The following is a 23,253-nucleotide window of genomic DNA, read 5'->3' as shown; positions in this document are numbered from 1 at the left end:
ACATTCAAAGAACATTTGCTGTAGCTCTTCGTGTAGAGTAGTTTGAAAGGTGATTTCTAAAACCTTCAGTCAAATTTGATAGCTTAGTCAATGTTTTCAACTAAGCCTTCATTTGCGATTCCTTTTTTGAATTTCGTGCATCATTTTTTCTCCGGAACAAAGCAAACGTGAAAAAAAACTTCAGAGCGAAACTTCTAGCTTAAGGTCATCCCCAAAACATTTTGTTAAAGAAACTATATTCATTCCAAGACAAGTACTGAGCTTTTAACATCATTTAAGTCTTATTACGCACCCTTTACCTTTTAACTCCAAAGAGTGACCAAGACATAATTTCTCCTTACAGTATCAACACAGAATCAAGCAGACAAGTGAGGAGAAAAAAGAAAAACTCAGTTAGGGGACTACAAGTTGAACCCCAATACCAAATTCTCCAAATTGAAATCATAAGTATTTTATGGCAGACAGTGGGGAGAATTACTAACGAGATGTTGGGAGTTAAAGGGTTAATGATAAATCATCGTCGCCTCAAGGGGTCATCTGTCTCAGAGAAATTTGAAAAACTGACATCTGCGATGGGAGTATTGTCAATAAGTATGCAGACGTTTTTCTTCCTCCATCTGATTATTCATTTTCCTTTCATTTCTATTTCAGACTCTTCCCTGCACCTGAAAAAATTCGGTCAAAGACCTCCTCTTGAGAAATTTAATCTAATTTGTCTGACAACTGTATAAGTGATATTTTAAGATGTCACGGGGTACACTGAAACAGCTTACCGCTGAAAGGGTAGTTTCATCTTAACTTGCGTTTTGGAGCTACATCAGTCCCAGCTGACGAACTATATTCCTCCTGTTTTAAAGATCGCCAATACAGAAATGGATGCAAAGAGGAACGTCTGCTCGAAATCTAGTGAAAAGATCAGCAGAATTTCCGTGGCTATTTCAGTGACTTCTTTGACTCTTGTGACATTGTTGTTTATGAGGATCGAGTTTGTGTACAACAATTCGAAAGCGGTGGAAGCAAGGCTTGAAAACCGAATTCAGCGGATTGACGATGACCTGAAAACAAACATAGAGAGGACAGTGAAGAAGAGGTTACAAATTTATGAAACTGCATCCACAACAAGGAGAAAGGAAAGGCCTGATGTTATATTTGGTGAGTTATTGGGCTACACGTACATCAGTTCTGTTAGCTTTTAATAATCAACACTATAATATACAGCATCACAGCACAAAATGATTTTATCGTTAGTTTGCCTCTCAATTTTATAAATAGAATACTCGCTATACGAGTATACAGAACGAAAATCTGTCTTAAGTTGTATTTTATTTGTTATCCTTCTGCCAAGGGTATTTTTGGAAAAGGTCAAACTCAACTGACGCTTAAAATCTGAATTATTATTCTCTTTTCACAAGCTTTATGCGAAAGAACACGCGGAAGGTAATCAGCAAGTGAACATTTTATTGTTTTGCTTCACTCAAGAAACTGTATGGTTATCGAAAACATCTGCTTTCACATTACGGTAGTGTAGCGTGACATACATTCGTGTATCAGACCACTGAAGAATGCAGATTGGATCACGTAACATTTTGTTGAACCAAACCGAAGTTATAACTCCTATTGTTTTAACTTCCTGAAACACAACAGTATACATTCTCATTCTCTTGGACTAACGTATTTGATCACCACCATTTTATGGCACCGAAATTTTGACAACAGTAGTGCTGTTGACTATATTTGGCGAACAGGACTTTTTGGCGAATACTCCGATGGTCAATGAACTTACCTGAAACTCTCAGCTAAAAAGTCTCGTGACTAAAGGCAGCTTCAGACAGCCCTCGGGCTATTTTTGAACAAAATTTATAGAAGTAAAAGGTTCCTTCTTTTTTTTTTTGTTATTTATTTTTGCGCCAGTTTTAGGAGCATATGAAGGTTTTAACATTTGCGTATTTCTCTTTTGTCTCCATTTTCTCATTTTTTCTCATCACCGCAAACATGGATTGATAAACGACTACATCAATTCTTCTTATTCTTTCGCACTTGAAGATGCATTTCATTGATCCCATAATAAATATTTGTTATCGTAACTTCTGCAGGTTTTGAAAGCAAAGTAAGAAATGTGTCATCAGTTATCCGTGATTATCAAAGAGAGAGAAGAAATGTTGCTGCAGGAACAATAACTCTGCAGCAAGTCCGCCGGGAAATTAACAACAAACTCAATCAATCCTGCAGTGTTAACAACAAGATTTGTCAGACAGGACCTCCAGGTCCTCCAGGTGCCCTCGGTTATCCAGGGTACAAGGGAGAAAAAGGAGCCACAGGGAAAACCGGCTCACGAGGCCCTTCGGGTGCTATCGGGGCTCCAGGCGCGAGTGGCAAAAGAGGACCTGTGGGACCTCAGGGAGTAAAAGGCGACAAGGGCGACAAAGGGTCCGTTGGAGCGCGCGGGATTAGAGGAGAGACTGGAACGAAGGGTCGTCAAGGACAACAAGGATCTATTGGCTTAAAAGGAAGCGAAGGCAGCAGAGGATTGGTTGGTATTCAGGGATCAAAGGGAGAATGTGTTGTTCCACTGAAGATCAGTGTGTATCCAGTATCTCAGGAAGTCTTTGCGGACGAGCCTGTAATATTTTACTGTTGGGTTCAAGGCCATCTGTCGTCCAAAATAACGTGGCGTAAACTTGGAGGTACTCTATCTAATGCTACTGCGGAAGATGGTGCGCTTCGAATAAGCAGCGTACAAAGGTCACATGCTGGGTTGTACACATGTACAGCTCACACTGGTTTGGGAATGTTCCAAATATTAAGCAGATTGCATGTAAAAGGTAGGGTCTTTCACTTTTGAGCGATTTTCAGCTTTTGCATTCAGTTACAGGTAATGGGTAATAGGTAATGCCCCCAACATAATCATCATGGTTATTCAGGTCTATGAATCAAGACTTTTCTACAACCAAGAAAATATAAACTGAATATAACATTTTAAGATCTTCACCAAGCTTGTTTTGTGCCTGTTAAATTGGTTTTTTTTCTTTCTTCAGAGCCACCTAAATTTACCAACAGGCCTCCTACAGTGGTTGGTGCAATTCCAGGAACTAATGTGACCCTCTGCTGCGAGGCCTCAGGTTCTCCTCGTCCAAACGTAGAATGGTTCCAGGCCCAAAAGTCTTCTGTCTCATTTCCTGTTTTTCAGGAAAATGGATGTCTTCACATTAAGATGGTTAAAGAAGACGTAGATTTCATCTGCCGGGCTAAAAACAGCTTCGGATTGGCAGAGACAACAACAACAGTGATTGCAGAAGTATTAGGAGGTATTATTTATTACTTTTGCTGCAAGGCTTTGAAAATATGTGGTTGGAAGGTAGTGTCAATTGTCTCAATAGCGCAATATGTTTGTTAAATGGGTCCAACATTTAAAAAAATATCCCAAAACCGCACTTGGTTAGTTTATGGTGTAGAGCGCCGGACTGCCATGCGAAAGGTCGAGGGTTCCACACTCGGGATCTTAAAATAACTGAGGCGAATATGCTGCTACTACCTTGACATCTGCAAGTAGTTAAACATCGTTGTCTTCTCGGATAAAGACTATAAAATCCTACGTCTCTCTGTACTAGTTAGCAGGGTACGTTAAAGAACCACGCACTTCTCGCAAAGAGTAGCGAACATATCTCCCGGTATTATGCTCTGGCCTTGTTATTATTTATACAGGCCCTATTTAACAAGCTTTAAGGCTGAACTGGGCCAACAAGTCTAAGTATCGCAAATAAATAAATTAATATAATAAATAAATAGATAAAATTTGTTGCTATTTGTGCTGATTCACTCCCTTCCAAATTGAGCGATTAAAACAGGCTGTAATACCTTTCTTTTTCAGGTTTGGAGCAATCAGTAATACTGGCAAGCAATAATCATCACCTGCGCACTTTGAGAGTTTGGTTAGGACCTGTTCTGCAAAGCCAGTCCTCTTACTGGAAGCGCTGCTGGCGAGCATCAGTGCATGGTTGGGCCAGCACTACCTTCCATTCAAAATGTGACAACAAAGGGCCGACAGTGACCATTATTCGTGTTGGGAAATACATCTTTGGTGGATACACCAGCACATCATGGCGTAAGTAAATCATCAAATGCTTTCGGGTTTTTTTTTAACTCAGTGAAACATGCGTCCACATTTTAACATTTGAAACCACACGCGATTAATTCTTTTCAAGAACTCACGGTAAGCGACTTAAAGTCTGTCCTCTAAAAAAACTTGAACCTGAAAAGAAACTCTGGCATAAAGTTTCTTTTGTCCGATTATCTGATTGGAATTAAATTTTGACACAAGATCGTGTTCGATTAGGAAAAGCTGTTCCCTGTATTTACGTAATAATTTCTTCTACCATAGAGAAGGGTTGAACTCAAAAGGAGGTAGAAAATGTATTCAATAGCTTTTCGTTTTATTGTGGTTGTTAACTAAAATACGCTCGTAAACACCATTCCTCTATCGTTATAAAAGTCCCTCTGGCCAAGTGTTACAAATATTCACCTTCATCTCAGTTTACTGAAATAGTTTGTGACTCTTTTTTTCCATTTTGTTTATTAGTTTCCAACTGTGAATACCAGTACAGTTCAAAGGCCTTTTTGTTCTCATTGGTTAACAAGCCTGGCTGGGCACCAAAGAAACTGTCTCAAACAGGAAAGCATCGTCATGGTGGCCATTCCATAAACGGTTGTTCAAGCTATGGACCCACATTTGGTGGAGGACACGATGTCAGCGTTAAGAACCACGCCTCTTCCAACACAAATTCTTACTCAAACCTTGGATACACCTACAGTCCACCATCTGGCCACAGTTATTTACAATCCTTCACCAAATCATTCTTAGCTGGAAGTTACAACTTTCAACCTGACGAAGTTGAAGTGTTTTATGAAACTACTTGAAGTAAAAGAACTGAAGTAACGATGATATTTAAAACTCCTATTTAGACCTATTTACTAACAATCCAGAGAGACGTTTCTTTCTGGGTTGCCTGTTGGTTATGGCCACAAGCTGAGATAAAGCTTGAACAGATCAGTTTAGGTGGTAGCACTAAACTGTCCAATCTTGTATGCAGGTATCATCATTTTTAGTCGTTGGAGAGAGAGAGCGTAAATTGATCAAAGTGACGCTATAGTGAACTCGGGTATTAATTGTGCAGAATGTTATAAAAATATGCAGTGATTGTAGTAAGCTGTCAGTTATTCTGTGATTCTAAGATACAGAATCAAGCCATTATCTCCGAATTGATCTACTTTATTTAACATCGGTCCGTCATCTTTAATAAGATTTACGCAACCTATTTCGACCTGATGAAGTTGAAGTGTTTTATGAAACTACTTGAAGGAAACAAATTCCTTTTTAAAGACAATGGAGACAGGGTTGCCTGTGGCTTATGGCCACAAAGACTAAGCTTGAACAGATCAGGCCGTGATAAACGCAAAACTGAACAATTATGCATACGGATACTATCATTTTATAGTCGTAGGAGAGTGTGCCAAAATAAGATGTATGCTCTCCCCAGTCTCCTTTGGCCGTGCTAACGCTAAAAAATTTGCTCATCGAATTCTCATATCCACAAGTAAAAAGGGACCAGGTTTGTGTGTACTTTGTTATCAGAGGTATAATAAAATCGCACGAGAGGGATAGATTAATTCCAATTGAATATTTCTTGCGCGGTGATATTTGCGTGTTGCGCAGTATTTTTCTGAGCCCAATAAGGGCGAGGGAAAATAAGAGCGATGAGCAAAATGTCAGTTCGTATTATTTGCCAAACCATCGATGGAGAAATTTATAATTGCACTATTATTCCATTTCTATTATTTCAGTGTGACCTTTGTGTTGCTCAGCTTTCCGCTTGTGCTTTTGTCTTGTTCCAGAATGAAATGTCGTGACATATTGTGCACGTTCCGTTACCCTTAGATGATAAATGACGTCATAGTGAATGAGATGCCGTATGAAAGTTTGAAAACCTGACAAGAGTCAACTATTTGCCCAATGAAAGAGACGCAAGACCAACACTTACCTTCCTCAACGTTTAGTTGATAATCACACAAATTTACATAAGAACAGAGGACGTATTTTTCGCCGATTTTCTTCTAAGCCTCCAGACGGTCCTTTGGTTTCAGAATCGACGAGGCAGAAAACTTAAAACCTAAAAAATTCAATTTATACGCGCGTTTATTAGGTGTGCATCTTTTCTACGGTTGCGAGCAGGCCGTGATTATTAACACGAATCTATAGCTCTCATGTGGGGCAACTTGAATTCGAAAAAAATGTAAGAGAGTAGTTTCAGGTGGGCATGCGTGGATCCGATCCGAAGGAAAAAGGAAATGCTACAATTTAATACTGGTGAAATTAGGCATATCGTAGATATGAGAGGGAGACTGTGTCTACCATTTTTACAACAGAAAGCGCTCGTTGGATTCATTTTGACATTTATTTGCCAATAAATCTCTTATTGAGGTAAATTGCATACGAAAGTAAAATCTATCTATTCCTTTTAACAAAAGCTTGATACATCTTGTTCCTCTACAAACATCAGTGACTGGACTTCTCCGCTTAAACAGATGAATTGCAGCTCAAAGGTAGTATCTGCATAAAGAGTTCACGTCTAGTCCAGTTAAAGTTACAGTTAACTTTTTTGAATATCGCCGGCCTAGAATTGCTGGTGATCTTAAACGAATTTCATATGTGAGCTGTAAGTGATCCAGAATACTTTTTTTTTTAATTTAACCAACCAGATACAAAATAAGGTAACCGATTTCATGATTTCTTGTATCTGCAACAGAAGAAAGTGTTTGTTTTACTACTGAGCAACACGGATAGCTATAAAACGTTTCAATACCTCAACGAATTCAGCTGGATTAACGCCGACTTTTTTCAGTGCTGGAATATTTACTTCTCTTAAAAATACTGCACCTGTCACGGGCGAAACATTATGACTTGTGCAACGTGTGTGACTAATACACACGAAAAGATTCCATCGGAAAATATAGGTTTTCCATCATCATAGTTTTATTCCTCCATGGAAATATCCGTTTAGTTGTATAAGGTAACACTGTATTTGTTTTTCTACCTAGCCAGAAGTATCAAAATACATTTGAAAAACATTCAAAGAACATTTGCTGTAGCGCTTCGTGTAGAGTAGTCTGTAAAGTTATTTCTGAAACCTTCAGTCAAATTTGATGGCTTAGTTAATGTTTTCAACTTAGCCTTAATTTGCGACTCCCGTTTTGAATTTCGTGCATCGTTTTTCCCCGGAACAAAGCCAACGTGGGGATAACTTTAGGGCGAAGCTTCAAGCTTAAGGTCATCCCCAAAACAAGTGTTGAGCTTTCAACCTCATTTAAGTCTTATTCGCATCCTTAATGATAAATCATCGTAGCCTCAAGGGGTAACCTGTCTCAGAGAAATCTGAAAAGCTGACGTCTACGATGGGAGTATTGTCAATGAGTATGCAGACGTTTTTCTTCCTCCATCTAATTATTCACTTTCTTTTCACTTCTATTTCAGACTCACCCTGCTCTTAAAAAATATTCGGTCAAAGACCTCCTCTTAAGAAATTTAATCTGTATTGTCTTACAAATGTGTAAGTGATATTTTAAGCTATAGTGAGTACGCGTAAACAGCTCAGCGCTGAGAGGGTAGTTTCAACTTAACTAACGTTTCTGAGCTACATCAGTCCCCGCCAACGAACTGTATTCCTCCTGTTTTAAAGATCGCCGATACAGAAATGGATGCAAAGAGGAACGTCCGCACGAAATCTACCGAAAATATGAGCAGAATTTCCGTGGCTATTTCAGTGACTTCTTTGACTCTTGTGACATTGTTGTTTATGAGGATCGAGTTTGTGTACAACAATTCGAAAGCGCTGGAAACAAGGCTTGAAAACCGAATTCAGCGGATTGACGATGACCTGAAAACAAACATAGAGAGAATAGTGAAGAAGAGGTTACAAATTTATGAAACTGCATCCACAGCAAGGAGAAAGGAAAAGCCTGATGTTATGTTTGGTGAGTCATTGGTTACACGTACATCAGTTCTGTTAGCTTTTAATAACCAACACTATACTGCATCACAGCACAAACGGATCCATCGTTAGTTCGTCACTCAATTCTATAAACAGAACACTCGCTATAATTCTATTGCCGTTGATTGTGAAATAAGACAGCGAAAATCTATCTTAAGTTGTATTTTATTTGTATGTTATCCTACTGCCAAAGATATTTTTGTAAAAGGTCAAACTCAACTGACCGGCGCCTAAAATCTCATTTATTTTTCTTTTTTCACAAGCGTTAAGCGAAAGAACACGCCTAAGGTAATCAACAAGTGAACGTTTTTGTTATTGTTTCGCATCACTCAAGAAACTGTATGGTTATCGAAAACATCTGCTTTCACATTACGCTAATGTAGGGTTACATGCATTCCTGCGTCAGGCCACCGAAGAATACAGATTGGATCAGGTAACATTTTGTTGAACTAAATCAAAGTTATAACTCCTACTGTTTTAACTTCCTGAAAACCAGCAGTATACATTCTCATTCTCTTAGACTAACGTGTTTGATTACCATCATTTTTTGGCACCGAAATTTTGACGAAAGTATAATTGTTATCTATATTTTGCGAACAAGACTTTGAGCGCGATGCTCAATGAGCTTGCTTAAAATCTCTCATGCAGCTGAAAAGTCTCAGGACTAAAGGCAGCTTCAGACAGCCCTCGGGCTATTTTTCAGCAAAATTTTTAGAAGTAAAAAGTTCCTTTTATGAATTTCTCTTCTGTTCTTTAACTCTGACGCTGACTCGAGTCAATGTTGAGTTTGTCATTTTTGCACCGATTTTATGAGCATATGAAAGTTTAAATACTTGCGTATTTTTCTTTTGTCTCAATTTTCTATTTTCTTTCTCTTCACCGTAAACATCAATTGATAAACGACGACATCAATTCAGCTTATTCCTTCAAATTTTAAAATGCATTATTTCATTGATCCCATAAGAAATATTTGTTATCGTAACTTCTACAGGTTTTGAAAGCAAAGTAGGAAGTGTGTCATCAGTTACCCGTGATCATAAAAGAGAGAGAAGAAGTGTTGCTGCAGGAACAATAACTCTGCAGCAAGTCCGCTAGGAAATTAACAATAAGTTCAATCAGTCCTGCAGTGTCAACAACAAAATTTGTCAGACAGGACCTCCAGGTCCTCCAGGTGCCCACGGGTATCCAGGGTACAAAGGAGAAAAAGGAGCCACAGGCAAAACCGGCTCACGAGGTCCTCCGGGTCCAATCGGAGCTCCAGGCGCCAGTGGTAAAAGAGGACCTGTGGGACCTCAGGGAGTAAAAGGCGACAAGGGCGACAAAGGGTCTGTTGGAGCGCCCGGGATTAGAGGAGAGACTGGAACGAAGGGTCGTCAAGGAGAAAAGGGATCTATTGGCTTAAAAGGAAGCGAAGGCAGCAGAGGATTGGTTGGTATTCAGGGACCAAAGGGAGAATGTGTTGTTCCACTGAAGATCAGTGTATATCCAGTATCTCAGGAAGTCTTTGTGCACAAGCCTGTAATATTTTACTGTTGGGTTCAAGGCCATCTCTCGTCAAAGATAACGTGGCGTAAACTTGGAGGTACTCTATCTGATGCTATTGTGGAAGATGATGCGATTCGTATAGGCAGCGTAGAAAGGTCACATGCTGGGTTGTATATGTGTACAGCTCATACTGGTTTGGGAATCTTCCGAACAATAAGCAGATTGCATGTGAAAGGTAGGGTCTTTTACTTTTGAGCGATTTTCAGCTTTGCTTTCAGTTGTCCGAAATGTTAGGACATCAGTGTCGTATGTTTTCAGAATAGGTAATGCCCCCCAATCTGGGTCAAGACTTTTCTACAACCAAGAAAATATAACCTGAATGATTCTGGTGTGCCTTGTTTTTGGTAAAGCTGCTTGTCAAGGAGAGAAATTATTATGATAAGCTTTGTCACGCCATCTTTTTCTCAGACTTTTAAGATTTTCACCAAGTTTGTTTCGTGTCTGTTAACTGAATTGATTTTTTTCTTTCTTTAGAACTGCCTAGATTTACCAACAGGCCCCCTTCAGTGGTTGGTGCATTTCAAGGAACCAATGTAACCCTCTGCTGTGAGGCCTCAGGCTCTCCTCGTCCAAAGGTTGAATGGTTCCAGGCCCAAAAGTCTTCTTTCTCATTTCCTGTTTTTCGAGAAGATGGATGTCTTCTATTTAAAATGGTTAAAGAAAACATAAAAGTAGATTTCATCTGCCGGGCTAGAAACAGCTTCGGATTGGCAGAGACAACAACTACGGTGACTGCAGCAATATTGAGAGGTATCATTTATTATAGTTACCTTTGCTGCAGAGCTCTAAAAATGTGTAATTGGAAGGAAGTATCACTTGTCTTAATAACACGACATGTTTGTTTAATGGATCCAGCATTTAAAAAATATCCTAAATCCGCCCATGGTTAGTTTATGGTGTGGAGCGCCGGACTGCCGTGCAGTAAGTCGAAGGTTCCACACTCAGGGTCTCAAAATAACTGAGGAGAACGTGCTGCCGCTACCGTGACATCTTCAAGTAGTTAAACTTTTTAGCCCTCTCAGATAAAGACGAGAAACTCCTACGTCTCTCTGTACTGGTTGGCAGGGGACGTTAAAGAACCCTCACACTTCTCGCAAAGAGTAGCGAACATATCTACGGGTGTTGTGTTCTGGCCTTATTATTATTTGTACAGGCCCCATTTAACAAGCTTTAAAGCTGAACTGGGCAAGCAAGTCTAACTATCGGCAAATAAATAAATAAGTAAAATGTGCTGCTATTTGTGCTAATTCACTCTTATTTGGGATTAATTTGTGTTCCGAGACCAAACCGAAATTGAACTGTTTAAAATTGAGCGATTAAAACAGGCTGTAATATCTTTCTTTTCTGAATTCAGGTTTGGAGCAATCAGAAATACTGGCAAACAGTGATCATTACCTGCGCACTTTGAGTTTTTGGTTAGGACCTGTTGTGCAGAGCCAGTCCTCTTACTGGAAGCGCTGCTGGCGAGCATCAGTGGATGGTTGGGCCAGCACTACCTTCCACTCAAAGTGTGACAACAAAGGGCCCACAGTGACTATAATCCGTGTGGCAAAATACATCTTTGGTGGATACACCAGCACATCATGGGGTAAGTGAATCATTGAATGCTTTCGCTTCATTTGTTCTCTTAAGTGAAACATGCCTCCACTTTTTTTACATCTGAAACTACACGCGGTTACCTATATGTAAGCGAATTAAAGTCTCTCCTCTAACATAACTTAAACCGGAAAAGAAACTCTGACATAAAGTTTCTGTTGTCTGATTATCTGATTGTAATTAAATTTTGACACAAGATCATGCTCGATTAGGAAAAGCTGTTCTCTGTATTTACGCAATAATTTCTTCTACACTTGAGAAAGGTTGAAGTCAAACGAGCGGTGGAAAATTCATTCAATAACTCTTCGTTTTATTGTTGTTGTTAACTTAAAGACGCTCGTAAACGCAATTTCTCGACTGTTTTAGATGTTCCTCTGGCCAAGTGCTACAAATATTCACATTCATCTCAGTTTACTGAAATAGTTTGTGACTCTTTTTTACCATTTTGTTTATTAGTTTCCAATTGTGAATACCAGTCCTCTTTGAGCGCCTTTTTGTTCTCATTGGTTAACAAGCCAGGCTGGGCACCAATGAAACTGTCTGAAACAGGACAATATAGTTCTGGTCGCAATTCCATATACGGTTGTTCAAAATATGGACCCGTATTTGGTGGAGGACATGATCTTTTCATCGCCAGTTACGCCTCATCCCGCACAATCAGATCTACCTCAAACCTTGGACACACCTACAGTCCGCCATCTGGCCACAGTTATGGCAGCTCCTTCGCCAAATCATTCTTAGCAGGAAGTGACAAGTTTCAACTCGATGAAGTTGAAGTGTTTTATGAAACTACTTGAAACAAACGAACTGAAGTAACGATGATATTCAAAACTCCTATTTAGACCTATTTACTAACAACGCAGACAGACGTTTCTGTCTGGGTTGCCTGTGGGTTAAGGCCACAAACTGAGATAAAGCTTGAACAGATCAGTTTAGGTAGTAACACTAAACCTGTCCAATTATGTATACAGTTATCATCATTTAAGTCGTTTGAGTGAGCGTGCAAATTAATGAAAGTGACGCTATGGTAAACTCGTAGATAAACTGTGCAGAATATTACAAGAATATGCAGTGACTGTACGAAGCTGTCAGTTATTCTATGATTCTAAGATGCAGAATCAAGCCACTGTCTCCAAATTGATCCGCTTTATCTAACAACTGATCCGCCATCTTTAATAAGATGTATGCAACCTATTTCGACCTAATGAAGTTGAAGTGTTTTATGAAACTACTTGAAGCAAACGAATTCCTATTTCCTGACAATGGAGACTGGGTTGCCTGTGGGTTATGGCCACAAAGATAAAGCTTGAACAGATCAGGTTAGGTAATAGCACTAAACTGTTCAATTATGTATACGGATATTATCCATGATTTTTAGTCGTAGTTGAGGGTACGAAAAAAGGATGTACGCTCTCCCCAGACTCCCTTGGCCGTTCTAACGCCACGAAATTTGCATATCGAGTCTTCTGAGATTCTCATATCTACTATGATAGGGCCAGGTTTCTGTGTACCTTGTTATTAGAGGTACAGTGAATTGCACGAAAAGCATAGCTTAATTTCAATTAAATATTTCTTGTACGATGATATTTGCAAGTAGCGCAGTATTTTTCTGAGCCCAGTAAGGGCGAGGGAAAATATATGAGCAATGGACAAAATGTCAGTTCGTATTATTTGTGAAACCATCGAATGAAAAGATTATAATTGCACTATTACTCCATTTTCTATTATTTCATTGTGACGTTCGTGTTGCTCAGCTTTTCGTCCGTACTTTTGCCTGAAATTAGTATTTGTACTGAAGTATTTTCCCAATGAAAGAGACGCAAGACCAACGCTCGTGTCTCACTTTGGCGGTGAAATACAATTACCTTCATCAAAGTGTGATTGTTAATGACACCAAATTAAAAAATAAGAACAGAGGACGTATTTTCCTCCAGTTTTTTTTTAGACCTCCAGACGGTGCTCGTAAATTCGGAACCGAAGATAGTTAAAAATTCGACGAGGTGGGAATTACTTCTCTACGGCCAGCTTACATCAGTAACAAACAAACTAAAAAATTCACTCTATATAAGCCCGTTTATCAGGTTCAAAGCCTCAATACGACTTGCCACGGATACCATACCCATCCCGCTGTTTCTGAGATGAAATAATGAACAATTGACTTAAAAATTCCTTGCTCCTCGTTCGTGGAGCCTGTTACACACACTTCAGTCCGTTCTTTCTTTCCCTCCTCCGCTATTCTTGATTCTCTTTTCCCTATTCTTTCTTTAGAGGTAGTTTCGCCCCATGCCCCGTTCCCCTCCCGCGTTCCTATTTTTCCCTTTCCGCTCGCCTTTCTCATTATTTGTTGTCATTTTTCATACCCACTCCCCGTTTACCAATTCACTTTCGTCTTTCACTATTTAACCTGGCTTTTCCCATTCATCCTTCCCCATTGCAGGGTTCATAGCCTAGAACAGGGACGCGCGAAAAATGACGAGGAAGCGGATGCAGCTGAAGTGGTTGTCAAGGAAACATTTTTCTTTGGGATCCTGCTAATTTCGCGAGGTCCATTTTTCGTGTGCCCACATTTAGCTCGTTTCCGTTGACTGAGAGCCTGGAACAAAGAAACTCTTCCAACTGCCTCACATACAGCTGATAAGTTTTTCTGCTCTCTTAACAAGTTCAGTGGATAATGTATGAATTTTGTTCGAAGAGGTTATAAGTCAATCACATGTAGGGGCTAGATCGCTTAACCTTTATCCAATTTTATTGTAAATCTCACCTGACAATCGTTGGGAAAAGTTCAGCCGAGAAAACGTAAATAGCGTTGAAAGATGTAGTAATACAGAGTTTACCCAGAGTGCCAAGCGTCACTCGACCAGCGATGTAACCTGGAAAGAAACACACTAAATGGTTGGTGAAAATTCACGAGAAATTTGAACTGATATCAGTATAAAATATATCCTCAGTTCTCAAATACCTGTGTTGTTAGTGCCATTTGGGATCAAGGAAACAGCTACCACAGTGACTCCTGCTAGAACCATGTAAGCTACCAACGTTTTTCGACGACCAAACCTGGAAAAAGAACAAATTAGTTTTAAAAGATCTTTCCTATCTAGTGAGAAAAAAAGTTGGAAGAATTCTTGTCAATAGACTCGATTTGGCTCTCCCCAGCCCATTCCGGAATCTCTTCCTCCTTGAGTAAAGAGTCTTCGGGGAACGAGCGTGGGCTCAATTGCCGAGTAGCGGCTGGTTATCAAATCAATCTTTTTAAAGTGACTGAGCGGTCAAACGTCGGTCATGCATAAGATAATCAATTACAAGAGGGTCAATTTTGGGCGGCTTCAGAACAAGATTTAGCACAAAATACTAAACAAAAACAAAAGAGGCATTGGCTGTCGATCAACATTTAAAGAAATCTGAGAGAGGACTGATGAACAAAGGCAGAAAAAAAAATTCAAGACTATGCTAACAAAAAGCTTTTATCATAGGCATTTTGTTGATCTACCAGCTGACAGGAACACGATGAAAGGGTGCCTCAAAGTTCGATCATGCGCAGAAATTTGACCTATTTGTCGTCTAAAATTCTGTTCATTATCACTAAACCGTCCTAGTACCTGTTACAGTTGTGGATAACCAGTATATTTCCAGGGATTTCTACCAAACTCGTCAGAACGAAATTCAAATAGATACTTCCTCCAAATTCTCCCGAACTCAGTGACAGCCCGTAATACACCATGCCGTTCGCGAACCTGAACAAAACATTTAGGGGAGAAAAAAAACTTTCAACGGAAAAGAAGATGAGTCGATAAGACTGTGACAGTTCTTCAAAAAATGCTGATTCTTCCAAATTTGAAGAATAATATGGAGGTTGAAAACGAACTTTGAGTAGATCTTTCCCAATAGTGTTACTTTCCCAAGCTTAAACAAAACCATCAAATATTGGTTCTGTGAGATGGAAAAACATAAAATGGTTATTATACGCCAAGAAGCAACGAGCATATCTAGGATAGAAAAGATCATCTCAGATTCCAAATGAAGAACTTAAAAAAGTTAGTCTTGATATGTACAACCAACCACGTTCCTAAGTTTTTTTCCGCCTCTGAGCCGTCTGCCACATACCCTGGGGTTAAAGCGGGGAATTCTAACTCCGAGCACTCTATTCCTCATTCCTCACCTCGGGGTGAAGGGCGTACGGGGAAGGGGAGTGGGGGGGAGAGTGGGGAATTCCAGCTCCGAACACTCTATTCCTCACCCTGGGGTTGAAGGGGGAAGGGGGAGGAGTGGGAATTCCGACCCCAAGCATTCTTATTCCTCACCCTGGGGTTGAAGGGGGTAGGGGGGAGGAGTGTGGAAATTCCAATTCCGAGCACTCTATTCCTCTCCCTGGGGTTTAAAGGGGTAGGGTGAGAGGAGTGGGAATTCCGTCTCCGAGCACTCTATTCCTCACCCTGGGGGGAGGGGGGAGAGGAGTGGGAATTCCGTCTCAGAGTACTCTATTTCTCACCCTGGGGGGAGGGGGGAAAGGAGTGGGCATTTCAACTTCTAGCACTCTATTCTTCACCCTAGGGTTGAAGTGGGTAGGGGGGAGGAGTGGGAATTCCAACTCTGAGCACTCTTCTCCACACCTTGGGGTTGAAGGGGGAAGGAGGTGGTGGGAAGAGGAGACGTTTAGGGAAGAGGCTTTGTTCATAACTAACCAAGCATAACACTGGATCAAAGATAACTTTGCCATATTCCATGTCTTAAACAGTTCAAAGATCCCCTTGCTCGCGGTGGTTACTGGGACACGTAGTTCTTCGCTTGGCATCTCCTTCTTGTTCACTTTGGCGACATTAGACAAAATTTCTCGAGCTTCCTCTTTTTTTCCCTTAACAAGAAGCCACCTCACTGATTCGGGAATGAACCTTTGAGGTAAGAGAAGTACTTTTGGTGATTAAAACACCTAGTGAGGGTTTATATCGAGTATCGAATGTAAAATTACACGTAAGTGTGAAAATCCTAATTGAAAGTCGGCAGACCATTTGGCCATTTAAAGAGTTGAACTTTTTACAGATGCAATAAGTGCAAGAGGGAGGATTTAAAGCAGGGACCATCAGATTACAAGCTTTGCTTCTTAAACCAGTCAGACGCCACACCAAACCCACCCGCGGGTTTCTCAAAGGGTCTTAATGAGGTTAACCGTCAGCCATAAAACGGCTAAAAAATTAGCTGTTAGGCGTAGAAATTGAAAATTTCTAACCGTTAGTCGTAAAAATTTAATTATAACAATTTTTTTAATCACAAAGGAAAGAGGTTGATATTCTATCAAGAAAACACCTTAGACCTGATGGGTCTGTTTATTCTCATTACCCACTCTCTGGATATTGAATTGATACTGTGAAGAGATGTTATATATTGATCACTTCTAAATTTTAAGCGACAAATATTTTTAACTTACCTCCAGAATACGAGGATGAAAATCCACGGTGCTGATGATACAATGAGTAGTGTTCTCCGTTTACGAATAAAAAAGGCCTTCAGTCCCAAAATCATTAGGGCTGCGGTGAAGTAGAACCAAACAAGGGTCCCAGCTAGTGCTCTCCTCTCAGGCCCAACCAGTTCGGTGGCCAATACGAACATTGACAGAAAACAACCAGCCTCGAAAAACCCGATAATTACTCGGCAAACAGCAATGATCCAGAACGCCTTAGCAAACGCCATAGCAAACGTCACCAGCAGCACTATTAACACGGAAGGGAACAGAACACTTTTTCGGCCATATCGGTCGGCGATGAAACCCAACACGATGGCACCGACTGCCCAGCCAATGAACAGCATGGAATTTGCGAGCCACCCCAGCATCCCACGGCTACACACCAAGTCAAACTAAAAAAAACAAACAAACAAACAAAAAAACAAAAAAAAACGGCGGTTTGATGAACGTTGTTGGATTTTAGGAAAATTTACCATATACGGTTCACGTTATTGTATGTTAATCAGTCGTATGCAGATCCTATCGTGTGGCGTTACTTACAGCTGATTGGCCGTGAAAGGTCTAGGTACGAAACTAATTGCATGTTTAACATGCCATTACGGGTGCACGCTCGTACAATGCAGGCCGTTTAGGGGTCGGTCGGCAGACATGTGCATCTAGTCTTCTCCCACAACTATCTCTAGTGTGTGTAAAGAAAAAGCGTGTTTGAGGGAAATTAGTTCAGTTTGGCAACAAGTACTAAGCATTTTGTTCCTCGCAGAGTCCAAGTCTTCGTATATCGTAGGCGGGTGGGGAACATCAGAGAATCACCGCGTCGCTTAGATTAAAGTTTAGATCGTGGGATCCAAACAACGACAGTCGATTCTTGGAACCAAAAATGTCCACGGAGAAGTATCCGAGAATGATTTGCACCAAGTTGAGAATACTGTATATATATATATGCACTACATGACGCCGTCTCGGACCGTAATCCCTTAGAGCGTATATTAGAAGAACACGCTTCCAGCAGGCAAAGGTCCAGTAGCTGTGTGCTTGTGTAAGGTTTCACTAAATAATTGCTGCTTAATATATACAATATATATAAGACAATTTTCAACGACCCCGAAATAAAAAAAGTGTCGTGACATATTTCCTTACGAAATCATCTGTTATCTATAACGTAACATATCTCCGTCAGGGCCCCAGAGGTGCGATGGGATTTATGGATCTTGGATCTAAGATATGGCTTTGAAGCAAGTTTACAATTTATCGTCAGGAGTAGGGTGCCTTTTCAGATCAGAAGCCTTGAACGAGGTGTGAATGTTGGTGGCGTTGCGAAGTACTGCTAAATATTTCAGTTAATTCTAGATATTCCTCCCGGATATTTTAGAGGTGGCTAAGAGGCTGATAAGGTGCAATCCAGAACGGATTTTTGTCTCCAGCGGGGTAGTGAAATGAAAAGACTTTGTCTGAAACTGGGCGTAAGGCCGCGGTGACATACGATTACAAGTCTTCTTACTTTCCCTCCCGAATTCTGCTTACAGCATCAATTTCATTGTAACAACAAACCTTGTTTTTACCTCGTTTACAATAGTCTCATGTGGTCCTTCATAGAGATCGTACTCAGCAAACTTCCAGTCGCTTCTCTTCAAAGAACATCTTCTTTCATAAAGCTGTTTGGGTTTGGTAGATGTGCTGTAAACAGCACTCTCTACTGAAGAGCTGTTAGGCGATGAGTTATTTGATTCCAAACATGCCACGCTGTGCTTAGCACACATCCAAGGAGGCTCGTACGCCACAAACACCATGATCAGCGTTTGATATGTGATGGGGAAGAAGATGAACGTGAACAGAGCTAAGATGCGAATCTGATAAGGACCGAATTGGCCGATGCGTCTCAAAACCGAATCAACATCCAAGCCGGCCATGTTCGAAGGAAGGAAGAGAAGTTAGAGCCGGGCCGGGCGGGGAGGGGTAACCTTTGTGCCGGTTTGCTTTGTGAACGGATCAGATTTGCGATAGTCTGGTAATATTAGAAGAGCTGGGTCAAACTACGTTAAGTACTTTTCGACGATGAGTAGATTTCGCGTCAGTATGAGCGAATCCACGAAATAGAAGCTTTGTATGAAGAAATAACTCCACTGAATGGAAAAAAATGTATGAAAAAATAAACAAGAAGAATTGAGAATGGAGAGGATCGACACGGATTGAAAATGACTAACCAAGAAAAAATTTAAACTTAAATTTTGACACACTTTCTTGATCCTTTTACTTCCGTAACTGACTAAGACAGATTTTTTCCTCATAATATCAACACAATATTTACAATATCGAGCAGACAAGTGATGAGAAAAAAAGAAAAACATCAAGTAGGGGATTATTAGTTGATCCAATACCGAATTCTTCGAATTTAAATCAGAGAATAACTAATGAGATCTTGGGCCTGAAAGGGTTAACTTACCTATCTTAAAGAGATCATAGATAAAAAATACAATTGCTGAGGAAAGCAAAATATTTTGCTGAAAGAAACGCTTTGTTTTGAAAGGAGCTTATGTTGTTTTTCCCTCAAAACGACCCCGGGCTATTTCTAACGATAAGGAAACATGACCCTTAAGATGGACATAAAAAATTAAAACATAGATTAACATCGACGGTTTTATGACAAGTGCGTGGCGAACAAAGAATTCTTTGAGCCTCAGTCACCAATTGACGGGTGTCAGAGCCCAAGCAACGGGCTTGAGTTCTGCACATGTCATATGAAAAAGTTTTTTAGGGGCACAATTCGCAGTTATTTGAATGGATGTTTCAAATTTTTAGTACATTTTCTCCCCTTTCGCGGCGACTAACAGGTTTTGGTTGCGTGACAATCCAGGCGCCGCATGCCATCGGCACCAATCCTTTCCTTTTTTTTTTGCCTGTTTTTGTGGGCAGGGGGAGGGAGTTTTTGGAGTATTTTGGTGGATCACATGGTTTTCAGCGGGGATGGAGTGGGGAACAGTTGTCGCCAACAGAGAATAGAGAGACTCAATTCAATTCAATTTTATTTAAACATCAATATAAAGAATAAAGTACAATAAGAAAACGGAAAAAGAAACCAAAATAATTTACAATTCATTATTATCAAGGATATCTAAGAAATGAAGATGAACAGGAAGAAAAGAATATTTAAATACTATGTTAACTGTGTGGAGTTTGTGACACCCAAATAGCTCTAGGAACTAATCGAGTGGGCGTCCCAAAGCAAATAATTCAAACAAAAGAAATACAGTGCTTATAACAATTTAAATAAAAATTATTACTTTTCATACTAACCAATAAGAATTAAAATGTATCTACACAAACCATTTAAGAATTAATAACACTATATACAACTGGTAATTTAGTGTTAACAACTGAGTTGAAAACGTAAATTGGTCACCGTAAAGTGTAAAAAAGCTGACGTTTCGAGCGTTAGCCCTTCATCAGAGCGATTGAATATTTATATTTTGAATCAGAATTGTATCTTTATATTTTGACGAAATCTAAAGAGACAATAGAAGATTGACTAAAAATAAATTGCTAGTGAGGGGGACAGGAGCCCATTATCCGGAACTTCCATCTTCCATATTTACCCTCTGAGTCAACCCTGTCCCTGAGCACCTCCCACGGGGTTTTTCGCGGGTCTTTACATAATAGGCAATCACAAGAGAGCTCAAGCCTCTGTTGTTTACGTCACATAAAGGTGACGTATTTCAATAATGGCGAAAAGCGCGGAAAATTTACCATTTTTTTTAGGGTGTTATGCGAACGTCAGCGTGTTTTCGCGGGAAATTTAAGAACCCCCCTTACGTATTACAGTTCTAAAAACAAAAAGATACGGGACAGGGTTGACTCAAGGGTACAATTGGTATGGAGGCTCCGGGTAATGGGCTCCTGGAGGGATCATTGGAATATTAAAGAACCTTATGAGGGTATCAATAGGTTTTATCTTGACACAATCAAATCATCCGACCTCCCCTCCTTTCCCCCTCCGTAGACCCTCCGGCGAAAGATAATTAATGACGGGTCCCTTGTGTAATATCCCAACAAACGACCGCGAAGGAGAGCATGTGACCTGTTTCCAATAAGACCCATTCGCTGTGCAAAATCGATCTTTGCCGATGAAGGCGAGGGCCGCGAGGCTACTTAGCGTGGATAGAGGCACGTGACAGAAATGACAGAGATGGCGTAGTCTTCTCTGATAATTTAGGTCATAGTTTCACTCTCTTGTTATAGGTGGCCTAAAGGGGCATTGACTTCCGCGCCTTTTATTTTCTTCTACAACTTTTACTTCCGCAAATTTTTCTTTCCATCCGCGACTTCTTTTAACATCCGTGAGTCCTGTTTTCTGTTAAAAAAACTTTTGACGGGCCTGCGCGGGCGCGACTCCTTGCCATTCGCAAGAGATGTTGAATCCTCTGCCTTCAAAGTTAATCTTTGATAAGGATATCTTTTAATGACTTTTCTTTTCAATATGATTACAGGGGTGGTAGAGTATATTCACGAGTGCGGTGACCTGCATGGGATATCGAAGTTTTTTTCTTGATCTTCATTTCCTTCTGCGGCTTCTTCTCCTCTTCCGCGTTTTCTTTATTCTACTGCGTGTTTTCTTCATTCTTCCACGTGTTCTTTTTTTTCTTCCGCGTGTTCTCTTTTCTTACACGACTTCCTTTTTATTATTCATAATTTTTTTTTATCATTTTTTAAATTCATTACAGAAGGAAACGTTCTTTCAACTTCCAGCTATCTGCATAATTTAATTCGTGCATGCAGGTGCCTGAAATAGGGACAGGACCCCCTTTTCAACCCTCGATATAAAAAGATAATGTACAACAATAAATTCGACAAGCCTAATTTTTTGCTACGATTGCGATCATTTGTAGTTAAACTTTTGAGCGAGTACTGGGCTTTCAGAAACTTTCGTTTAAAAGGGGTGGGAAGGGAACTGGCGCAAGGCCTTCATTCACCTCCCTTCCCCGTTTCTGCTCCGCTGCATAAGAACACAGCAAAGCAGCTTTTGTATATCGTGAGAAACAAAAAGGTTGGTTTCCCAATCTACATTACAGAAATATAGATTATATTCTATATTGCGCTCGTTGCATGACGTTGCGTGACAAGATCAAACAAAAGGCGTTGACTACGGCTGAAATTTACACCATAAAAGTGTTGAATAAGACACAAAGAGAGGTAATGTTTTGGGGGAAAGAGTTTTTTTTCGCTCTCCTACTTTTCGCCTCGCTTTGTTGTTCTATTCTCTATGCAGCGTGGTTCGCTGCACTCTAAAGTTTCTAAGAACAAGTAAGTTTTTGTCATTGAACGCGAGATAAGACTGTTTTGTTTTACTTAATCAAATTTCTTGTAATTGTTTGCGGTTAGACACATTGGAGCCGTACTAGGGAAACAGAGGTTATTGTGGCGTCAAAAGTTCGTAGGGATCCTCGTCTTTTTAATCAATCAACGGATTTACTGGACGCGATACTCTGTTTGATCCCGTCTGCAAATTCAAAGAACTTACCCTCGAGAAAGAAAAAAACTACTACCCTTTTGTAAGCCCTTCGTAGATAGAGCGGAAGAGGCAGATAATTCTAATTGGATTCGGAAAGAATATTGTCTTGAGAAAGATTAATTGGTTAAGTAGTCAATTAGCGAGTACACTGTTGGCTCTTTTTCGGGAAACGAATTTTTCAAGCCAACTAGAAGTAGGATTTAAACGATGCAAGCCATTCCAGACACTTAAGACATAAACGTAATAAGATGACACGGTCAGTGCTTCAGGTATCACTTTATTTTCGTCAAACCAAAACAAATGAAAGAATCGTGTTGCACAAACACTGCGCCATATTTCAACAGGAACGTAAGGATAGATTTCTAAAAGCCTCGAGGGATTTGATGTTTATCGGCCACATTCGTGCTTACATCTAAAAAATACCGAAACACAAGGCTGGTTAATTATGGAAAAGGCATAATACTAAGTAATAGAAAGCATCGAATAAATACCAATATTGTTTTCGTTCGAATTCCTAATTGAAAACATAATAAAAGGTAAACCATGAATGGATTAATGGCTATTAGAAAGAAAAATCCCAAAGAAAAATAACAGGCGATGGGCCTTGGTAATTTATTTTTAGGCTAAGATTTAAGTTCACCAGGCTACAAAAGATACTTCTCTTGAAAACTGGAAGAAACTGGAAGAAACTAGAAGCGAAGGTTTACATTTTTTGGATTACTATTATTGTCGTATATAGTATGACTGTACAGTTTGATTGTTGTAGTAATGCAGTGGAATTTTATCTTTTTACCTATTACATTTTGTCACGAGCTTGCGTCGAGAGAGCGCGAATTTCCTTCGGCTATAAAGGCGCATATTGTTTTGTGACTTATTTGTTCGCTCGTGGTTAAAATGTCAAAATCAAACTGGGTGTTCATTTTACATAATTAACACCACTTGCCACAAAGCTGTCACGTAATTAAATTACCAGATTAATATCGCTTAGCCATTAACTTTTCCCTTCTGTTGAAGCGAGCCACTGGTACGGCGGTTGAGTACAATAGCGTTGTTTTGACATAACGCATTCATTCAGCATTACGCGAGTTCGATTGCACTGATATGTGAAACTC

The 23,253-nt window shown here is 40.0% G+C and overlaps 3 protein-coding genes across 3 annotated transcripts; 2 read left to right on the top strand and 1 right to left on the bottom strand.

Moving 5' to 3' along the window:
• The first annotated feature begins 797 nt into the window (after positions 1–797).
• Positions 798–5,664, top strand: LOC113666264 (uncharacterized). The gene is made up of 5 exons (XM_089196101.1): positions 798–1,152; positions 2,094–2,822; positions 3,036–3,305; positions 3,869–4,102; positions 4,577–5,664. Exons 1-5 carry the CDS (start codon positions 873–875, stop codon positions 4,912–4,914), a joined length of 1,851 nt encoding a protein of 616 aa, XP_089052227.1. The 5' UTR covers positions 798–872; the 3' UTR covers positions 4,915–5,664.
• A 1,894-nt stretch (positions 5,665–7,558) lies between these two features.
• Positions 7,559–18,638, bottom strand: LOC113679602 (organic cation transporter protein). Its single transcript, XM_089196093.1, has 7 exons — positions 18,198–18,638; positions 16,603–17,030; positions 15,863–16,069; positions 14,780–14,914; positions 14,143–14,237; positions 13,945–14,053; positions 7,559–7,928 (listed from the first exon to the last, which is right to left on the bottom strand). The coding sequence occupies exons 1-7, from the start codon at positions 18,543–18,545 to the stop codon at positions 7,910–7,912; spliced, it is 1,341 nt and encodes a 446-aa protein (XP_089052219.1). The 5' UTR covers positions 18,546–18,638; the 3' UTR covers positions 7,559–7,909.
• On the top strand, positions 9,034–12,900 carry LOC149053810 (uncharacterized). The gene is made up of 4 exons (XM_089196097.1): positions 9,034–9,762; positions 10,062–10,337; positions 10,942–11,175; positions 11,640–12,900. Exons 1-4 carry the CDS (start codon positions 9,702–9,704, stop codon positions 11,978–11,980), a joined length of 912 nt encoding a protein of 303 aa, XP_089052223.1. The 5' UTR covers positions 9,034–9,701; the 3' UTR covers positions 11,981–12,900.
• Positions 18,639–23,253: the final 4,615 nt, after the last annotated feature.

Source organism: Pocillopora damicornis, chromosome 1 (assembly GCF_964200805.1).
Source record: "Pocillopora damicornis chromosome 1, jaPocDami1.2, whole genome shotgun sequence".
Lineage (NCBI taxonomy): Eukaryota > Metazoa > Cnidaria > Anthozoa > Scleractinia > Pocilloporidae > Pocillopora > Pocillopora damicornis.
The sequence above is the reverse complement of the archived record's forward strand: the minus strand, read 5'-3'. Positions and strand labels throughout refer to the sequence as shown.

What these genes read in the sequence shown, in the direction of transcription:
- LOC113679602 (XM_089196093.1), bottom strand. Translation starts at nt 18,545, where the DNA reads ATGGCCGGCTTGGATGTTGATTCGGTTTTGAGACGCATCGGCCAATTC. An exon ending in GTTATCCACAACTGTAACAG is followed by an intron (nt 14,238 to 14,779) that starts GTACTAGGACGG and finishes TTCTTTTTCCAG; the next exon opens with GTTTGGTCGTCGAAAAACGT. An exon ending in AAATGGCACTAACAACACAG is followed by an intron (nt 14,054 to 14,142) that starts GTATTTGAGAAC and finishes GTTTCTTTCCAG; the next exon opens with GTTACATCGCTGGTCGAGTG.
- LOC113666264 (XM_089196101.1), top strand. Translation starts at nt 873, where the DNA reads ATGGATGCAAAGAGGAACGTCTGCTCGAAATCTAGTGAAAAGATCAGC. An exon ending in AAGCAGATTGCATGTAAAAG is followed by an intron (nt 2,823 to 3,035) that starts GTAGGGTCTTTC and finishes TTCTTTCTTCAG; the next exon opens with AGCCACCTAAATTTACCAAC. An exon ending in ATACACCAGCACATCATGGC is followed by an intron (nt 4,103 to 4,576) that starts GTAAGTAAATCA and finishes TTTGTTTATTAG; the next exon opens with TTTCCAACTGTGAATACCAG.
- LOC149053810 (XM_089196097.1), top strand. Translation starts at nt 9,702, where the DNA reads ATGTGTACAGCTCATACTGGTTTGGGAATCTTCCGAACAATAAGCAGA. An exon ending in AAGCAGATTGCATGTGAAAG is followed by an intron (nt 9,763 to 10,061) that starts GTAGGGTCTTTT and finishes TTCTTTCTTTAG; the next exon opens with AACTGCCTAGATTTACCAAC. An exon ending in ATACACCAGCACATCATGGG is followed by an intron (nt 11,176 to 11,639) that starts GTAAGTGAATCA and finishes TTTGTTTATTAG; the next exon opens with TTTCCAATTGTGAATACCAG.